Source organism: Rhipicephalus microplus, chromosome 9 (assembly GCF_043290135.1).
Source record: "Rhipicephalus microplus isolate Deutch F79 chromosome 9, USDA_Rmic, whole genome shotgun sequence".
In the NCBI taxonomy this organism is placed as follows: Eukaryota; Metazoa; Arthropoda; class Arachnida; order Ixodida; family Ixodidae; genus Rhipicephalus; species Rhipicephalus microplus.
In genome coordinates, this window is record NC_134708.1 from 106,093,188 (window position 1) to 106,110,407 (window position 17,220).

At 49.0% G+C, this 17,220-nt stretch overlaps 1 protein-coding gene across 6 annotated transcripts in view; it reads left to right on the forward strand.

Annotated features, from left to right (window-relative positions):
- LOC119164664 (putative protein kinase C delta type homolog) overlaps nt 1–17,220 on the forward strand; it is a 385,680-nt gene that overhangs the window by 270,445 nt on the left and 98,015 nt on the right. For all 6 annotated transcript variants that reach the window (XM_075874212.1, XM_075874211.1, XM_075874210.1 and 3 more), the window contains one exon: nt 15,347–15,448. In XM_075874212.1, the coding sequence (XP_075730327.1) occupies nt 15,347–15,448 (102 nt within the window). The remainder of the gene's footprint in view (nt 1–15,346; nt 15,449–17,220) is intronic.

Genomic DNA, 17,220 nt, shown 5'->3' on the forward strand with positions numbered 1-17,220 from the left:
AATGTCAGTTTTTCAGCTGCGAACAGCTCGCGTTGTGTATCGGTGCAGCGCAGCCCGGCGACAAGTCTGTCTCTAAGCGCTTCGTCGAGAAACTTTCCAAACTCGCAGCTTCTGGCCAACTGCTTTAGCTGCACCACGAATTCGGCCACAGTCTATTGTTGCAACTGCACCTTTCGGTTAAATTGGCATCTTTCGGCTATCACGGCCTTTCGGGGACTGTAGTGACCTTTCAACAGAGTCGTCACCTCGTCATACGTTTTGCTGGCTGGCGAGTGTGGTATTAACAGGTTCTTCAGGACCTCATACACTCGAGGGCCTACAACCGTTAAGAATACAGCTAGCTCCTTGCCTTCCGTCACATCATTTGCCGAGACGTGAAGCTCAAATCCTTCCAGCTAGGACTCGAAGCTATCCCTCTTTTCATCAAAAATGTCAAGTTTTTTCACCTTCGCCATTGCAGTGACGCCCCCGCAGCCGTCGTCTTGACTTCAGCTGCAACAGAAGCACGTGGAAAGCCGACCGGATCTTATCATCGTCGTCAGTGTATAGTAGAGTTAGGCAGCCAAGCTGCCGTACTCAAAGAAACAACAGTGTCAGTTGCAGATTGATTGATATGTGGGGTTTAACGTCCCAAAACCACCATATGATTATGAGAGACGCCGTAGTGGAGGGCTCCGGAAATTTCGACCACCTGGGGTTCTTTAACGTGCACCCAAATCTGAGCACACGGGCCTACAACATTTCCGCCTCCATCGGAAATGCAGCCGCCGCAGCCGGGATTCGAACCCGCGACCTGCGGGTCAGCAGCCGAGTACCTTAGCCACTAGACCACCGCGGCGGGGCCAGTTGCAGAACAAGGTGATGGCGCGGTGATGGCGTGGCAACGCCGGCGAGCACGCGCACCGTGCCACGTCTAAATGTATTGGCGCCTTGACTGTGGCATGTAGTCATGTTCTCATAAGACACGCATCTCATGCTTATCATTTTCGCACCAGTCACATACCTTCGTCATCCAATTGGCGTCACGTAATACCAAATTTGGCACATGTGAGCTAACGAAACGGCCGTATGCGCATCATGAAGAGCCTAATATACTCCAACGTAACGTTGACGCGTGCGCACGCTAAGCACAGTGATGCTATGTTAGCAATACTCGAGCACTCTATAGTCTGACGCCAGGCGCGACCGACGCAACCAGCATACGTCGGCGCGGCACGGCGGCAACTGGCGCGAAATGTGACATGCTGCATTTTGCCCCAATGCATTGCCCAGACAGCATTGTGTCTAACTCCTTTCGTGATGGAGGGACGCCGGACACGCTGAAATGCGCATGCGTCAAAGCGACGTAGCGCGGAGTGCGCCGGCACGTATATGGCAGGACCGGCGCCTGGCGTGGCAACGCCGGCGCCAATTCACACCGGGTCACGTCGAAACGTATTAGCGCCATGACTGTAACATGTAGTAATGTTCTCACATAACACGCATCTCATTATTTTCAATTAGGCACCAGTCACATGCCTTCGTCACCCACTTACGTCACGTAATACCAAATTTGGCATATGTCACGCTAGCGGAATGTGCGCAAGCGCATCTTGAGTGTGGCATGTAGTCATGTTGTTACATGACACGCATGTAGTAATTATTATGTTTGGATGTGTCATTTACCCATATCATCCGTTAGCGTCACGTAATACTGAGTTTGGTACATGTGAAGCAAGCGAAACAGCCACGAGTGCATCATGAGCGTGGCATGTAGTCATGTTGTTACATGACACGCATCTCATGATTATCATGTTTCCACCAGTCACATATCTTCATCATCCATTCACGTCCCGTAATATCAAATTTGGTATAAGCGAAGCTAGTGGAGCAACCACCAGCGCATCATGAGCGTGGCATGTAGTCAAGTTGTTGCAGGACACGCATCTCATGATTATTATGATTCCACCAGTTACATACCTTCGTCATCCATTTGCATACCGTTATACCAAATTTGGTATATGGGACGTTAGCGAAATGGCCGCGAGCACATCATAAGCGTGTCATGTAGTCATGTTGTTACATGACACGGTAGTCATAATTTTCATGCTAGGGTCTGTCGCTTGCATTCGTCATACAATCATGTCATAGTATACCAGTTTTGCAACATTTTATGTATACGAGACCACCGCAAGTGCAGCAGAACCATGAAATGTAAATCATGACATTCATGTCATACATGCCATGATTTCCAACGTTATGACAAGTCAAATATGATACTCCTACAGTCTTGTTTTGCCATACCAAGTTTGGTATCGATACCGTTATCTAAACGGCCAGGAGAGCTAAAAGTCGTAGATAGATAGATAGATAGATAGATAGATAGATAGATAGATAGATAGATAGATAGATAGATAGATAGATAGATAGATAGATAGATAGATAGATAGATAGATAGATAGATAGATAGATAGATAGATAGATAGATAGATAGATAGATAGATAGATAGATAGATAGATAGATAGATAGATAGATAGATAGATAGATAGACAGACAGACAGACAGACAGACAGACAGACAGACAGACAGACAGACAGACAGACAGACAGACAGACAGACAGACAGACAGACAGACAGACAGATAGATAGATAGATAGTAAGATAGATAGATAGATAGATAGATAGATAGATAGATAGATAGATAGATAGATAGATAGATAGATAGATAGATAGATAGATAGATAGATAGATAGATAGATAGATAGATAGATAGATAGATAGATAGATAGATAGATAGATAGATAGATAGATAGATAGATAGATAGACAGATAGATAGATAGATAGATAGATAGATAGATAGATAGATAGATAGATAGATAGATAGATAGATAGATAGATAGATAGATAGATACGCTCAAAGTGGCCAAAGTTTGCTAAGAAATGCTTCGCATATAACAATTTTAACTCCACTGAAGTGAGATGTCGCGAAAGAAAAGTAACAGTCTAAATTAAATGCGCGTTTGTATGCGCGAACGTGGTCAATGGTAAAAAAATGGTTTGTTGTAAACATGGAATATCACAATGTTCTGCGTGGGCTATGCTGATAACATCGGCTTGCTCCACTGGGTTACGGAACCCTTGAATATTTTAAAGAAATCATTTTCAGGATGTCAGCCATAATAAAATGTTTTTGAGTGACTGACCTGGTCGTGTTTCTCGATTCCGAACTCCGGTGTCCTGTTCGGGGGAACTAGAGTGCACACACTACACAGCACATTTCGACCCTCTAGAAGAGGGTTGAGGTTTTTTGGTTTCTGGGACTCGGAGTGGCTATCCTGGGTGCCGTCCGAGCTGGTGCCAGACTTGTGAGCACGCTTGACATCTCGCAGGACTTGCATTTCCACGTCACATCTGTCGAGGCTCCAAGAGAGTCCGATGCTACTGTGGACTTTGAGGCTGAAGCTGCTTTCTGACGAATAAGATAGTGGTAGGGCTGCAGCGTCAACGTTGTCGCCACCTCCAACGGTCTTTATCACGGATTGCTTGTCGAGACGCGTCAGTAAAGAGCTCCGTTGGCATCTTGCTACATGTTTAAGGAAGTTGTGAGGCCGGCTTTCGGAAGGAGCCAATGGGCTTTGCTCATTCGGTTTCGATTCTGTTCCTGGCGAAACACCAGCGCCCGTAGACCTCATAACGTCGGTGTCTACTGAGCACTCAGCTGCTAGATTTATCGAGGAGTCCGGTGCGTCGGTGTCTACAAGTGTTTCACTTTCGGCTTGCACCGACGTCAATCATGGCACGGCATGTTTGCCTGAGACAGACACGAGGTCAACCACGGTGGCTTTCCTTATCGGCGAGATTGGCAAACATGGCGTGCTCGGGTTGGCCAAGCCGCACACTTCTTCGTCGTTTAACGTAGCTCTAAGAATTGAATTGTGGCGTTCTTCTTGTAGAGCTCCGGGCTCTCGTTCATCTGTTGCCGTTAGTGACATGGACGGTAGGGCAGGAAAGATCCACGCAGCAGAATCTGAATACGAACGACGCACAGGGCAAACGGTGGTAGAGTGGCCATCTCCAGAATATCGGCAGGGGTGGTCGCAACCTTCGCTTTCATGTCCGTGCACACTACAGCGACCACAGAATGGTGCTGTACACAGGGCTCGATAATGACCACTAGAGCCACAGCGACGACAAACACGTTGCAGACCGCGGTAGTCGAAGGTGACTCGATGACCAGAAACGCGAAGATAGTTGGTGACGGGATTTTTGGGGCTCATTTCCATCCGGAGATAGCGTGTGACTGTGACAACTCCGCGTGTTGCGCTCATGAAGCCACCGGTCACAGTCAATACCTCTCCGTTGTTGCGGCTCCCTGCTCTGAAGACCCGTTGTTGCGGATCCCGGCGCTGTTCACGAGTTTTTGCAGATCGGGGGCTGCCCGGTCTCTTGTGGTAGCGTGGTGTAGCTTCGGGTTGAGGAAACTAACGCTGACAAAATGGGGATACGAAAAACCAACAGGTTTATGGCACTATTTACAAATATTTACAGCATAGAAAGGTTGAGAGTTCACAAACCACGAACGTGGTGGTTGAACCGTTACATGGTTCAGAGCGCCGTCCTGCACTTTGCGGCGTCCTTATAAGCCCTGTCGGGCTCCTCCTTCTTGAGTGGAACACCAATCACACACACACAACAGGCGAGGGTACGAGCATGCACGGCCCACGTGAGCATCCAATATTGAGTCGTGATCACTGCACTGCAAAGTGGCGCCAGAGGGGCTCTTCCTCGTCGTGTGTGTGTCGCTGGTCGAGGGGTCCCAAGCTCCGGACAGCAGACATCAAATGGCCCGCCAATCTGTCCGCTCAATTAGCAGGGCACTTTGTGGCGGCGGCCGCCGTTTCTTCCAAGGAAGACGCTGTCTTTGTTGTCCTCTCTGGAACGGCTCACGGCGTCGTGGCGACACGACGTCTCATCCTCCGGCTAGCAGGGACAATACCTGGTGGGCATAGGCAGCCGGCCAGTCGGCTACTTGTTTGAGGATTAAAAGAGCGCCGCTCCCCCGTCATCTCTGGACGCTGGTTCCTAGAAAACTGGGTTCCAGGCGTGGGAACGCTGCCCGGCTACGCTTCCCAGCGACAGCATGGCGCCTACTGACGACGGTCATAACAGCTTCCCCCTCGCCAGACGAGTAACGGAGGGCAGCAGTCAACACTACTGCTCGAAGGGACGACGAAAGGGTCAGTAGTCGAATGCCAGGAACTGGCCTTCGCTTGTGGCAAGGTCTGGGTAATTGCCGAATCTTCGACACCGTTTCTGAAACTCGACCACATGCACAAGCAAGCACTCGGCCCCCTTCGAAAAAACCAAGCGAAAAGAGGGATGGCAAACCAATTTTCTTCACTAGCTTTAACAAAAAGCTCACACTCAAAACTATCAGGACCCACTTGTGCTGAGAAACCAAACGTGCTACCTTAAACATTCTCATATTAAGATGCACGAAAAAAACTAAAATATCAATTTTGACACATCAAGAGCACCCCAGAATGGCTTAGAAAGAGCGGCTGAGCGCGTCAACGTTTCCATTCAATTTGCCCTTTACCTAATGCCAAAATTATATTTTCGAAGAATCAAGCTCTGCCTCACAAGGCGACTGTTCTTTGATGTCACGGTTTGCAGCCAAGCAAGGGGAAAATGGTCTGTCCCTACTTTATTTAGCACCTCTGAGATAACACTGCAACTGCCGAAAGCCTACACAAGGCAAGCGCACTACTTTCCTGAAGCGCAGTACGTTATCTCACGAGAGCCCGATTTCTGGCTCAAGTAAAGCGCTGCTTTGCATGTTACCACTGTCATCCTGACATAAAACGGCTCCTATAGACCTCGATCGCTAGCATCACACTGGACGGGGAATTCGCGGTCGTAATCGGGAGCTTTCAAGACCGGACGGCTGATCAATGCTGCCTTCAGTTTTAAGAAGGCAGTTTCTTTCTTTTCATCCCAGGCCACTTTTGTAGGCTTTGTCCCGCGGAGAGCCTCGGTCAAGTACGCGAACGCTGAGTAAACTCGAATTCAGCAAGCGCTACAATTGTCCTAATGGCCGCCGACAACCATCCACTACTTAAGACATTAAGCTCACCAGCCTCCCGAAAGCTTAACCTAAGCTGTGACCTAACGGTCTACCTCAACGGTAAGAGAAAACCAACAAAACATAGGAGACAAACACTTCTTTCTAGAAGGTTCATTTGGTTAAAGTTATCTGCCTATGCTAACGCTTCTGAGAAAAAAAAACCACTGAGCTCTCTTGAGCGTTTTCAATTACTCTCAGTTCTACAGCGTTGCAAATTACATGGTACTGTTAACCAGACGCAAAATTCCTCCCAGTTTGTCTTAATATTCATTCGAACGTTACGTTGTAACACACCGTGTACAACACAAAAGTAATCCTAGGTGCAATACTCATTAAAGCACCTCCCAACAAATTCATAGGTTTTACGCGAAAGTCGTGCCCCAATGACCTTCAATTCCTAATGCGCGCAACGACAACTCCACTGTGTCGCGCCAAACTTAATCACTTTATGAAATCATTCGGTTTATGCTAACATCTTCCTCAAATGCTCATTCACGCCACATCCCCATGGCAGTGAAAGCATACGATGTCACACTAAACCTTTGAAAAAACTAGAAAAATGACACATTTTCTCTGTTGTTACCTTACGCAAATTTTCGCACTCGTGATTAAACTAATTCGATGCTGACTTTCAGCCTTTGGCTCGGCGGTTTTCCTTCTGAAAATTTTCCACCGCATCACGTAACCTACCAAATTTAAAGTGGCTCAAATCTGCATCTCCAATGCAATACTGAGTAGACACAATTAACACGCACGCACCAAAATACTCAAACTGACCACCCCCTTTTCTCAATTAGATTCGCTTGAATCGCACACGATGGGGTCGTGTTCCCGGCGGCTTTCGAGCACGCCAGAGGTTACAAAAAGCACGAACGCTAGGCTGTGTCCTGCTGTTACGCCTCATTCTGCATTTCGGCCGGCTCCCCTCAGGAATGGGCAAGGGACGCCAGAAACAGGGCTGAGACCGGGGACATTGTCTCTTTGTGTTCGCCCCGACGCGGTTTTTAGCCACTCTGCGCATTCGACTTTGACCCATAGGGCAAGGCCGCTTTCCCGAAGTCGTCGAACGCAACCGCGCTTTTCGTTGGGGTAACGCACTTCGTTTGCCCTCTCTACACCTGGCTCGCCGCTTGTGCTTCCCTGAACGCCACCATTGACGTTCCTTGAAACAGATTAACGGCCTACCCTCTCGTCTTTCTTGTGATTGAGTGGGGCCTGTCCTAGGCTTGCGCAGTGACGAACGCCTCCGCTTCTTCCTTTTTCTGCGATGTTTGCAAACCAGCTCGGTATTATTGCTGCACTGCTGAAGCGTGGCGTTCTTGCTCTCATCAGCCACTGCGCTTACCATGCCTACATTTGACGATGTCGAAACGTCCTCTTGGGGCACAAAGGAGGTTTCCAGCATCTTACTGGGCCCATTAGGGCTGCTGGCACCTTCCTCATGCACGCAAGGAGCGTCTTTCGACATCGTCCCTACCTCCAGACCAGCCAAGGCCTCGTTCTCTACATGCTCTACATTGATGCATTCGAGAATACGCAGGCCCTTCTCTGGCGCAATCTGTTCCTGTCACGCTTTATGACGCGCCTCAACTTCCAGCGCTTTGTGACGCGCCTCACTTTGAGACTCCGGTGCGAGTCTTTCTTTCTTTTTGCTAACAGAAGTTCCAAATCTTCTGATCAGCTCTGCTTTTATAACTTCATAGTTGTTCGCGTGCTGCTCACTGAGTCGCGCAACAACATCCGCTGCCTCGCATGGCAGAACCGTGCGTAGCTTCTGAGACCAGGTGTCTCGCTCACACTTCAGTTGACTACACTTTCGTTCAAAGAGTCTAAGATACAGGCCCATATCCCATGATACCTCATATGGCTGCATGTACCTAGACATCTCGAACTCTGCCTCAATGTCGAGAAGAAGTGCTCCTCGCTGGGGTCCCAACCTCATACTCAACTCATAGTCTTGTTCGAAAAACTTTATCTTGAGGCCCTCTCTTTCGTCTTCACTCTTTCCTTCCATCTTAGCTGCTCTTAATTTTTTTTTCAATGATGAGGTCCCATTCTTCGCTTAGTTCCTCATCATGCACCCCCAAATCATTAATCGCTTAAATGATCATGGGTTTTCGTGCCAAACCTTTTGTATCGATCCCCAATTCCTCACATAACAGCAACAAGTTCGGCTTCTGCAGCTCCCGTAAGTTCATGATCGTACTGAGTGCTCGCTACTTCCAAAATAACTTTCCGAAACGGCGAAACTGAGTCTTTCGGCAAAGTTAACTACCAGTTCTAAAATTTAATCCTCTTTTAGAACCTGGTTCACTCAAAGGAAAAGCCAAGCACTCACCCATACGTGATCCATGTCTCGAGCCAGCTGCTTCGCTTGGGCCGACTGTTGTTGTCACTTGTAGCTTCGTATCCCACCGCTGCCACCAGTTGTTGCGGCTCCCTGCTCTGAAGACCCGTTGTTGCGGATCCCGGCGCTGTTCACCAGTTGTTGCAGATCGGAGCTGCCCGGTCTCTTGTGGTAGCGTGGTGTAGCTTCGGGTTGAGGAAACGAACGCTGACAAAATGGGGATACGAAAAACCAACAGGTTTATGGCACTATTTACAAATATTTACAGCATAGAAAGGTTGAGAGTTCACAAACCACGAACGTGGTGGTTGAACCCTTACATGGTTCAGAGCGCCGTCCTGCACTTTGCGGCGTCCTTATAAGCCCTGTCGGGCTCCTCCTTCTTGAGTGGAACACCAATCACACACACACAACAGGCGAGGGTACGAGCATGCACGGCCCACGTGAGCATCCAATATTGAGTCGTGATCACTGCACTGCAAAGTGGCGCCAGAGGGGCTCTTCCTCGTCGTGCGTGTGTCGCTGGTCGAGTGGTCCCAAGCTCCGGACAGCAGACATCAAACGGCCCGCCAATCTGTCCGCTCAATTAGCAGGGCACTTTGTGGCGGCGGCCGCCGTTTCTTCCAAGGAAGACGCTGTCTTTGTTGTCCTCTTTGGAACGGCTCACGGCGTCGTGGCGACACGACGTCTCATCCTCCGGCTAGCAGGGACAATACCTGGTGGGCATAGGCAGCCGGCCAGTCGGCTACTTGTTTGAGGATTAAAAGAGCGCCGCTCCCCCGTCATCTCTGGACGCTGGTTCCTAGAAAACTGGGTTCCAGGCGTGGTAACGCTGCCCGGCTACGCTTCCCAGCGACAGCATGGCGCCTACTGACGACGGTCATAACACCGTATGGGGACAAAGCCTGGACGAGTACCTCGTCGGAGACGAAGGCTGGTAAGAACAGGCAAGCAACGTCAGTTACCTGGGGGCCGATAGGAACGACAGAAATACGCTCGCCACCGTTGGTCAGGTAGCCAGCGTCGACGATGAGAGCCATAGAAGCCATGCTTTTGAAAGTTACTTAGAAGTTCATGCCTCTCATGTGCTGAACGCAGTGTACCTCTAAGAGGCCAACTATTGAGGCCGTCGTGTCGACGACGGTCTCTGGACAAATCCTCGCAGGGACAACAACGTCGAAGGCCTGTGCCTTCGAAGGCGTCCACGACATTTAAGGCGCCATGACAAGATGAGGTGGACGTCCCTGATGCGGAACACGCAGGGACGTCAACGAGATCGTTTTGCCTCATCCTAGAAGAAGCAGCAAATAATAATTTAGAACATTTTCAACCAAGTATAGTCGTATTTATTAACTTGAACAGACAGCACGCGTTGCTAAGGCTTCCCTTCGCTTTGTTTTCAGAATATTTATTTGCAAAATAAGGAGAGAGCGGAGATTTGGCAAAGACACCAATATTGCTCTCGTCTAGCCTGATCTTTTAGTGAAGCTTTCGTTGCTGGAAAAGAATACCACAAGACGTCATACTTTTTGATAGCACAAGCAGTGGTTTCATCTACAATTACAACTGCTGAGCGAATCTCCTTAGAAATAGTACGCAAATGACCATGCGCCTGATCTCCCTGCTGGCTTCCGATAAAGGGTAGGGTGGGGCACGGTCGGTTATTTGGCGGCCACGAGGGGGAACGCTTTGAGAACCAGTACAGTTATGCAGCTCCACTAGCGAGTATCTCGGATGGGTGAGCTGCTGTAGATCTATCGAAAAGCTGTGGGACCGGTGCCTCATATCTCTTCCCCCGACAAAAGAAAAACCACTGGCTGTCATTGCTGGTCTCGGAGGACGCCCCAAGCATCGTTCACTCACTTGCACTCTCCAGCAGGCATCTGACTCCAAGCTAGAGGAAGAGCTGGCTGGAAGGTTTGTTGCGTATAGGGACGGCTCCGTCCTCCCTGACACACGCTCGGCCACAGCTTCCTGCGTAATGCTAGCTCTTGGTAGGATGGCCTCCTGTCGTCTCCCCTTTGCAGCCTTCACTACCGCTGCAGACACCACTGGTCTCCATCTGGCAGTTGACCTCTTGGTGGTAGCCCCCCAATGTGACCCACGTATGTCACGTGTTTCTCAAGAGCTGTGTTGCTGGTCAAGGTGAAACCAGAACGGGCAGGCTTCGGAACACCACTGCTCGTCACCAAGTGACATACCCTCCTTGCCAGTGGCGTCGATGTTCCTCTGCACTGGGTCCTATCTTACATGAGAATACATAGAAATAAGCAGGCAGACGCCCTAACGAAAGAAGCGCATCACTCCGCCGTCTCATACTGTGCCGTAGTCACCTCAGACATTTCTAGGCTCACTTTGAGGTGGCTACGTCACCCGGATGATCGCGTAGCCAGGATGGAACCACCAACCCACCTCCTACCCCGCCGTGGTGGTCTAGTGGCTAAGGTACTCGGCTGCTGACCCCCAGGTGACGGGATCGAATCCCGGCTGCGGCAGCTGCATTTCCGATGGAGGCGTAAATATTGTAGACCCGTGCGCTCAGATTTAGGTGCACGTTGAAGAATCCCAGGTGTTCAAAATTTCTGGAGCCCTCCACTATGGCGTCTCTCATAATCATATGGTGGTTTTGGGACATTAAACCCCACATATCAATCAATAAACATCCTCGACCGTGGTTTCACGAGAAGAGAGAGGTCCCTTCTACTGCGTTTACGCGTAGGCTGCTCCTGGCGTGCCGCCCGTAGTCATGCGAGCTGCAGAGCCTCGTGCCTTCTGTGGGTGGCAGATGGAACCACCGATCAGCTGTTGTGTGTTCGCTCAGTGCTTCGCGCACAACGAGGCATCTTGTCCACCGCACTTCTTCACAAGGGTCTGCCCGCGTCTACACAGAGAGACCTCCTCTTCTCTGCACGTCACCACAACCACGTATTCGAGGTGGCTGTTCACTTTCTTGGTGCCACTGTACCGGACAACCAGCTATAGAAGCCGCCCGCCACGTCCTTCGTCATCGACGCCATTTCTCCTTTCTTCTCCCTTCTTTACATTCTTAATACTCTCACCCCATTCTCCTACAGGCGCTGAGCCGTGCTCCCAAGTGGGGCTGCAGAACTCTCGTCTTTTCATTTGACCCGCTTCCTGGACTCCACGTGAACAGTTGTGTCGCCCATGATGTCCGACGCCAGCGTAGCTCTCGTCGATTGGTGCCCCGTCCTCGGAATCCTTTGACCTTCTTTCATATTTCTTCTCTCTTCACTCCTGCGTGGCGAGTGCTCTCTTTATCATTTTACTAAATTTACCCCCCTTGTCCCGTCCGCTATAAGGCACCGTATCGTCAATCAGGCAGACAGAAATAAGGTGCATTTTCCCTTCTTCAAAAATCACGATTTCATTTATTCATTCATTAATTCATTCTATTCCTTTACTCAACCTCTCTGTTCTCACTCGCGTACCGCCACATGGGGCTGACTCATTAACGCAGAGGCGACGTGCGTGCCGCATTGAGCTAAAACACGTGAAGAGTAACCGCTTGCTATGCGTTGCGCGTTTGTGCGTGTTTCCTTTCTTTTAGCAGGCAGGCAAAAAACGTCATTTTAGGGGCGAAGCTCCTTAAAGTGGCATCCGTTCGTTTCTTGTAGTAGTCGTAGTCGTAGTGTATAACCAGTCTTACGTTTTGACCTGCAAGGTGGTGCCAGTGGGAAATTTCTCCTGTGCGTTGTTGAACAATAAAAAGTTCACAGCGTGCTCGTTAACTGAAAGCCACATTCTCCTTTCTCTCATACCCCATTAGCAACCATTGGCATGTACATTGAGCACTATCTGACAAGAAAAGGTTGCTACGTTATACTCACTGGACGTAACCTCCTTGGTTTTAGAAAGGTTTAGCGAGCGTCGGGCCGCAGTGCCATGAATACAGTGAACTAGTATACACCATGAAGTCGAGGTGGTTAAAGGTGGGAAGTAGACCCGAAGTGCAAGCTGTAAGAAGGTGTGCGTGTGCCGCCTCTCGTTTATTTCTTGGAATGTTCACTGGAAGGCGGTGCTTCTATATGCGAAATATATGATGAAAAGATGGCGAGAGGGTGGTACTTGGAGTGTTGAATAGGTGGACAAACATACACACAGACAGATGCATGGACGGACGCACGGATGGCTGTACGGACGGATGGACGCATGAACGGACGCAGGAGTGGATGCATGAACGAAAGCAGGGACGGACGCACAGAAGAACGTGCGGACGCATGAACAGACGCACGCACGGACGGGCGGATGGACGCACGGGCGGCAACACAGACGCACGCATGGATAGACGGAAGCAAGAACGAATGGACGGACGGATGCTTCGCCCCACTATCCATCATTCACTCCGTAAATATGCTGCCATTTTTTTTCGTCGGTGTCGCATCTCTTCAAGGCGGCGACTCTATCGTAGGTCTCCAGTCAGCTTTCTGGGTCTTCAAACGATGATCCCCGAAAAGTGGGAAGCTTCTTATTCTGCTAGAGCAGGATGGGTACAGGTGGTACAGGAGCTGTCATCGTCGCAGTGGTCGGGTTCAGGGTTTTAGTCTTCCGGGTTGGGTCAGGTAGAGGCCCGAAACCCGGCGGTAGTCCTCTGGCTCGCTGCTCAGCGTTGGCGTCGATGTCACCTTGACGGTCTGGGCTCGAATCACGGCTGGAAGGAGGCGTTCGGTACATGGGCCGGAAAGCACCTCCACCAGATGTCACAGGGTCGTGACGTGGACAAATGGAGCATACTGCGAGTCGAATAATAAACTGTTTATTCGGGCGAACCTGTGCCCAGTAAACGGAAAGTCGGTTTGCAGTCTTGCACTGATAGCGGCGAACGGAGCGTCGGCTGTCGATCAACTGAGAAGCGGCGAAGCGTGTCGGCATTTATACCCTTGCCGTCGAGTATTCTAGCGTTATCGCTAGCGGTGACGTAGGTTCCAGAATAATCTGAAATGTTCACTAAGTGGGCGTAATCTTATCAAAACTATCTACTACGGCCTCACAGCTTTTCGAACGAACATCGTAGGCGCGCTTTGTGCAGAACGTAGTGTAACAAGGCAATAACAAAACTTGAGGAAAGGAACGGGGGACTATATTGAGCCCCATATTTTCAGCTTCTATAATATCAATGCTCTTCATTGTTTGCCAATCTTGAGGTTAAGGTTCCCCCAACATATGAATGGCTCGGGTCTGCAGCTGCTGTTTTGTTTTTCACATGAGCAACGACACATGTACGTTCCCAGCCATTCCCAAGCAATCAAACTTTGGCTTCATTATTTGAAGAGGCATTTTCTCTTGCGTAGCTGGTGTCTTCGAAGGCGTCCGAAAACAATTTCAAAGAGGAAGAGGGCAGAGGCGCACCGTCTAGTCCATATGTATTTTTTTTTCACTCGACAAACGAGAGTTTAAGAATTCGTGTGGGTTGTTAACATAAATAATCTGTTCACGCACAACTATTATGGTATGACTTACTGGCGTAGGAACTGGTACATAATTATGACAAAAATGGCGTGAATCCTTCGTCGCTATCACTCAGTTACTCGACAATGTTCGAAAAATCAATATTTTCACACACACACAGGGCGTCTTAACTACCACACACCAAGAATAAACACAGAAGAACGACGTTATGCCGTTGTCACGAATATTTTAATCAGTGACTGTTAACATTGCGTGCGGAGCCTGTGAAAATGTGCAACATTGACTATCTGCGTACTGCGACCCATCTGTGAACAATTGTACGTAACCATGTGGCGTATATGAAAATTCCTTTTTCGCCACACAAACCTGGTAGACTAGCGTAGCGACAAGTCATTTTTTCATGATTTCGCATTAGGTTTTCCTTGTTGATTTGGCAGCTCAATCAATTGATTGTCAAGACGTCGTAGAGGCATGTGAGCGACGTTCATACAATATCTGGTCGCGGTGCTTCCAAAATATGCTAACTGCATGCCAAATATTTTGGGCTGATAATGTTTTCTCAAAAAAGCGGGGGGAGGGGGTCTTAGAAGCATTGCACAGCCGCGCCGCTTAGCGAACAGCTCTTTGCCTTTGACACTGTTCAAAGTGCAGCAGTAAACTTTGCTGCCGTACTCAGTGACAAGCCCTAAGTGCGAAATGGTTCAAGTTTTAGTGTGAACGTACGTGCCCCTATGGGGTCAAGTGAAATAAAGTTTATTTCCACCAACGAGAGGTGGCAGGTCCTTTGGCGACAATATTTCGGGTACATCTTGGGATATCTCATGAAATCATTCAAGATCACTGGGCATGTTACAAGTACAGCACTAAATCACTGTGTACTCAGATGACAGATTAAATGCTTGTTTGTTCACTACCCTTTTGAGGCACAAAAGGATTTCCCAAATATACCTGTGTCACATATGTCTTCTATGCACTTGCGCAAAGACTACAAAGTTTTATATAGAAGGAAGAAAATGTCTATAAAACAATAAAACCAAAGGTGGTGGTGTCTGAGTAGTTCTTACATGTTTGACCGCGTAATTCGCAAGCCTTTCTTGACTTTACACTCGGTCAGTTGGAAGTCGATGCAAGTTTAAATTTTCTCACATATTGTTAGCATCTGGTATTGAAGAAGGCATTCTCGAAAGCCTGTACGTGCTCAACGTCTACACTCATGCCTTAAAGTGTTCTTCTTAAGTTTACGCACCAAGTCCCATATATGAAAGAGTCTGAGGTCGTAGAATGCTGTCATATGAGCGAGGATAATTAGCCTGCTTGGTATCTTCACATTGTACCGGCCCTGTTTCTAAAGACACCACATAGATGTGCCACCATATTGACCATAGTGTATACTCTGTCTCGGAGAAATAAGTTAGCGGCTTTAAATGCCATTTTGACGCCCTTTCTCCGCCGTATTTCACGCAGAGTGCAAGGTCAACTGCCACAAAAAATGCGAGAAGCACATGGCCAACCTGTGCGGGGTCAACCAGAAGCTCCTCTCCGAGGTGCTCGCCACGGTCAAGAAAGGTGAGCTCCTTCTTTAGCTTACTAAAATAAAAAAAGACGGACAAGGTAATAAAACTGTTAATCGACAAGAAAGCAATTTTTTTAGAGTTCAGAGACAACACAGTCGTATTTAGATACCCAAGCGTGCCCGGTCGTTTGATATCCGAGGCTTTCGCGATTTAACTATGGGGAGATACGTGTTAGCTAACCATCTGTAAAACTAAGCAAAGAAGAGATTAACCATCTCTCATGTGCCTAGGTGCACTCTTTAAAGTGTAATCTTGACGATTAACAGCTTTTGCACATTGCTCGTACATCGAATGGCTTGAAAGTTCAAGTGACTTGTTACCCCACAACTTTTTCCTTTATGTTGATTCGAAGCAATAAAACCGTCAGTTGTTAGTCAGCGGTCGGTCTGTCTCATATTTCTTTGTTCGCCTCTTCTAGTTGGCACTGTTTTTACCTATTACCATATTTGACAATCTAGCCCTACGAAACACACTTCTGGTATTACCCTGACTACTGAAGTGTTACTAATTTTTTTGTTTCTATACACGGTCTTCATAAATGTTTTTAAGCCGAAAAAATAATTGAGCTGTGAGCATGATACACCCGCCGCGATAGACACCGCGTCCAGATAGCCCCGCCGCGGTGGTCTAGTGGCTAAGGTACTCGGCTGCTGACCCGCAGCGCGCGGGTTCGAATCCCGGCTGCGGCGGCTGCATTTCCGATGGAGGCGGAAATGTTGTAGGCCCGTGTGCTCAGATTTGGGTGCACGTTAAAGAACCCCAGGTGGTCTAAATTTCCGGAGCCCTCCACTACGGCGTCTCTCATAATCATATAGTGGTTTTGGGACGTTAAACCCCACATATCAATCAATCATCAACCGCGTCCAGATAATTTTCGGCTTTAGTACATGCGCCAGCCATGGCATCGTGGTGCTATAGCGAAGGGCACTGCAACATGGGGGGCCTAAAGGGAATGAGTGCGACAAAACAGACGCACGTTTTTAAAGACGGTAGTTTTAGATGCGGAGCATCTTATACTCGCGCCTTGTAGTGCGCCGTCCGCGCCGTCCGCACCGCTTCTCGAACATTCGACAGCTGACGCGCGCGCATGCGCCGTCGCGCCGTCGCCCACTCTTCCACCATCTGTGCATCCCTTCCTCCTCTACACACCGCGCGCGCTTCACTCCTCCACCATCTGTGCACCCTTCCTCCTCTACACACTGCGTTCGACATCTACAATTCTCCTGATTCTCCAGTGGACGCGCATGTGGCGTCGCGCTTCGAGAACAATCAACAGCTGACAATGCATGCGCCGTCGTGCTGTATATATACTCAAGGTCGGCGCTCGCTCGCTCAGTTGCCGCTCGTCGGTTGGTTTGTACGGCGCGTCGACGTCCAAGGTCGCGGTGAAATGAATTCCAACGAATCCACAAACACAATGATCGACGTACCTTCGACCAGCGCCGCCCTTTCGCATACGTGTGTACGTGTTCACTCATTTAACACCCCCTCCTACAACCACGTTAACCAATTTAGCCATCGACCCAAGTAAGTCGCAATTTAACACCCCATTTCACAACCACGTTAACCAATTTAGCCATCGACCCAAGTAAGTCGCACTTTAACACCCCGTTAACCAATTATATGGACCGCATTCTCCTCAGTGTTCCCCCGAGGGAAGCTGCGGGCAATTTTTTTTTGGGGGGGGGGGGGACCCTCGACGCAAAAATTTTGGTCTGTCTGTCTGTCGGCCTGTACACGTGTCTGTTTGTCCATTCCTAACAG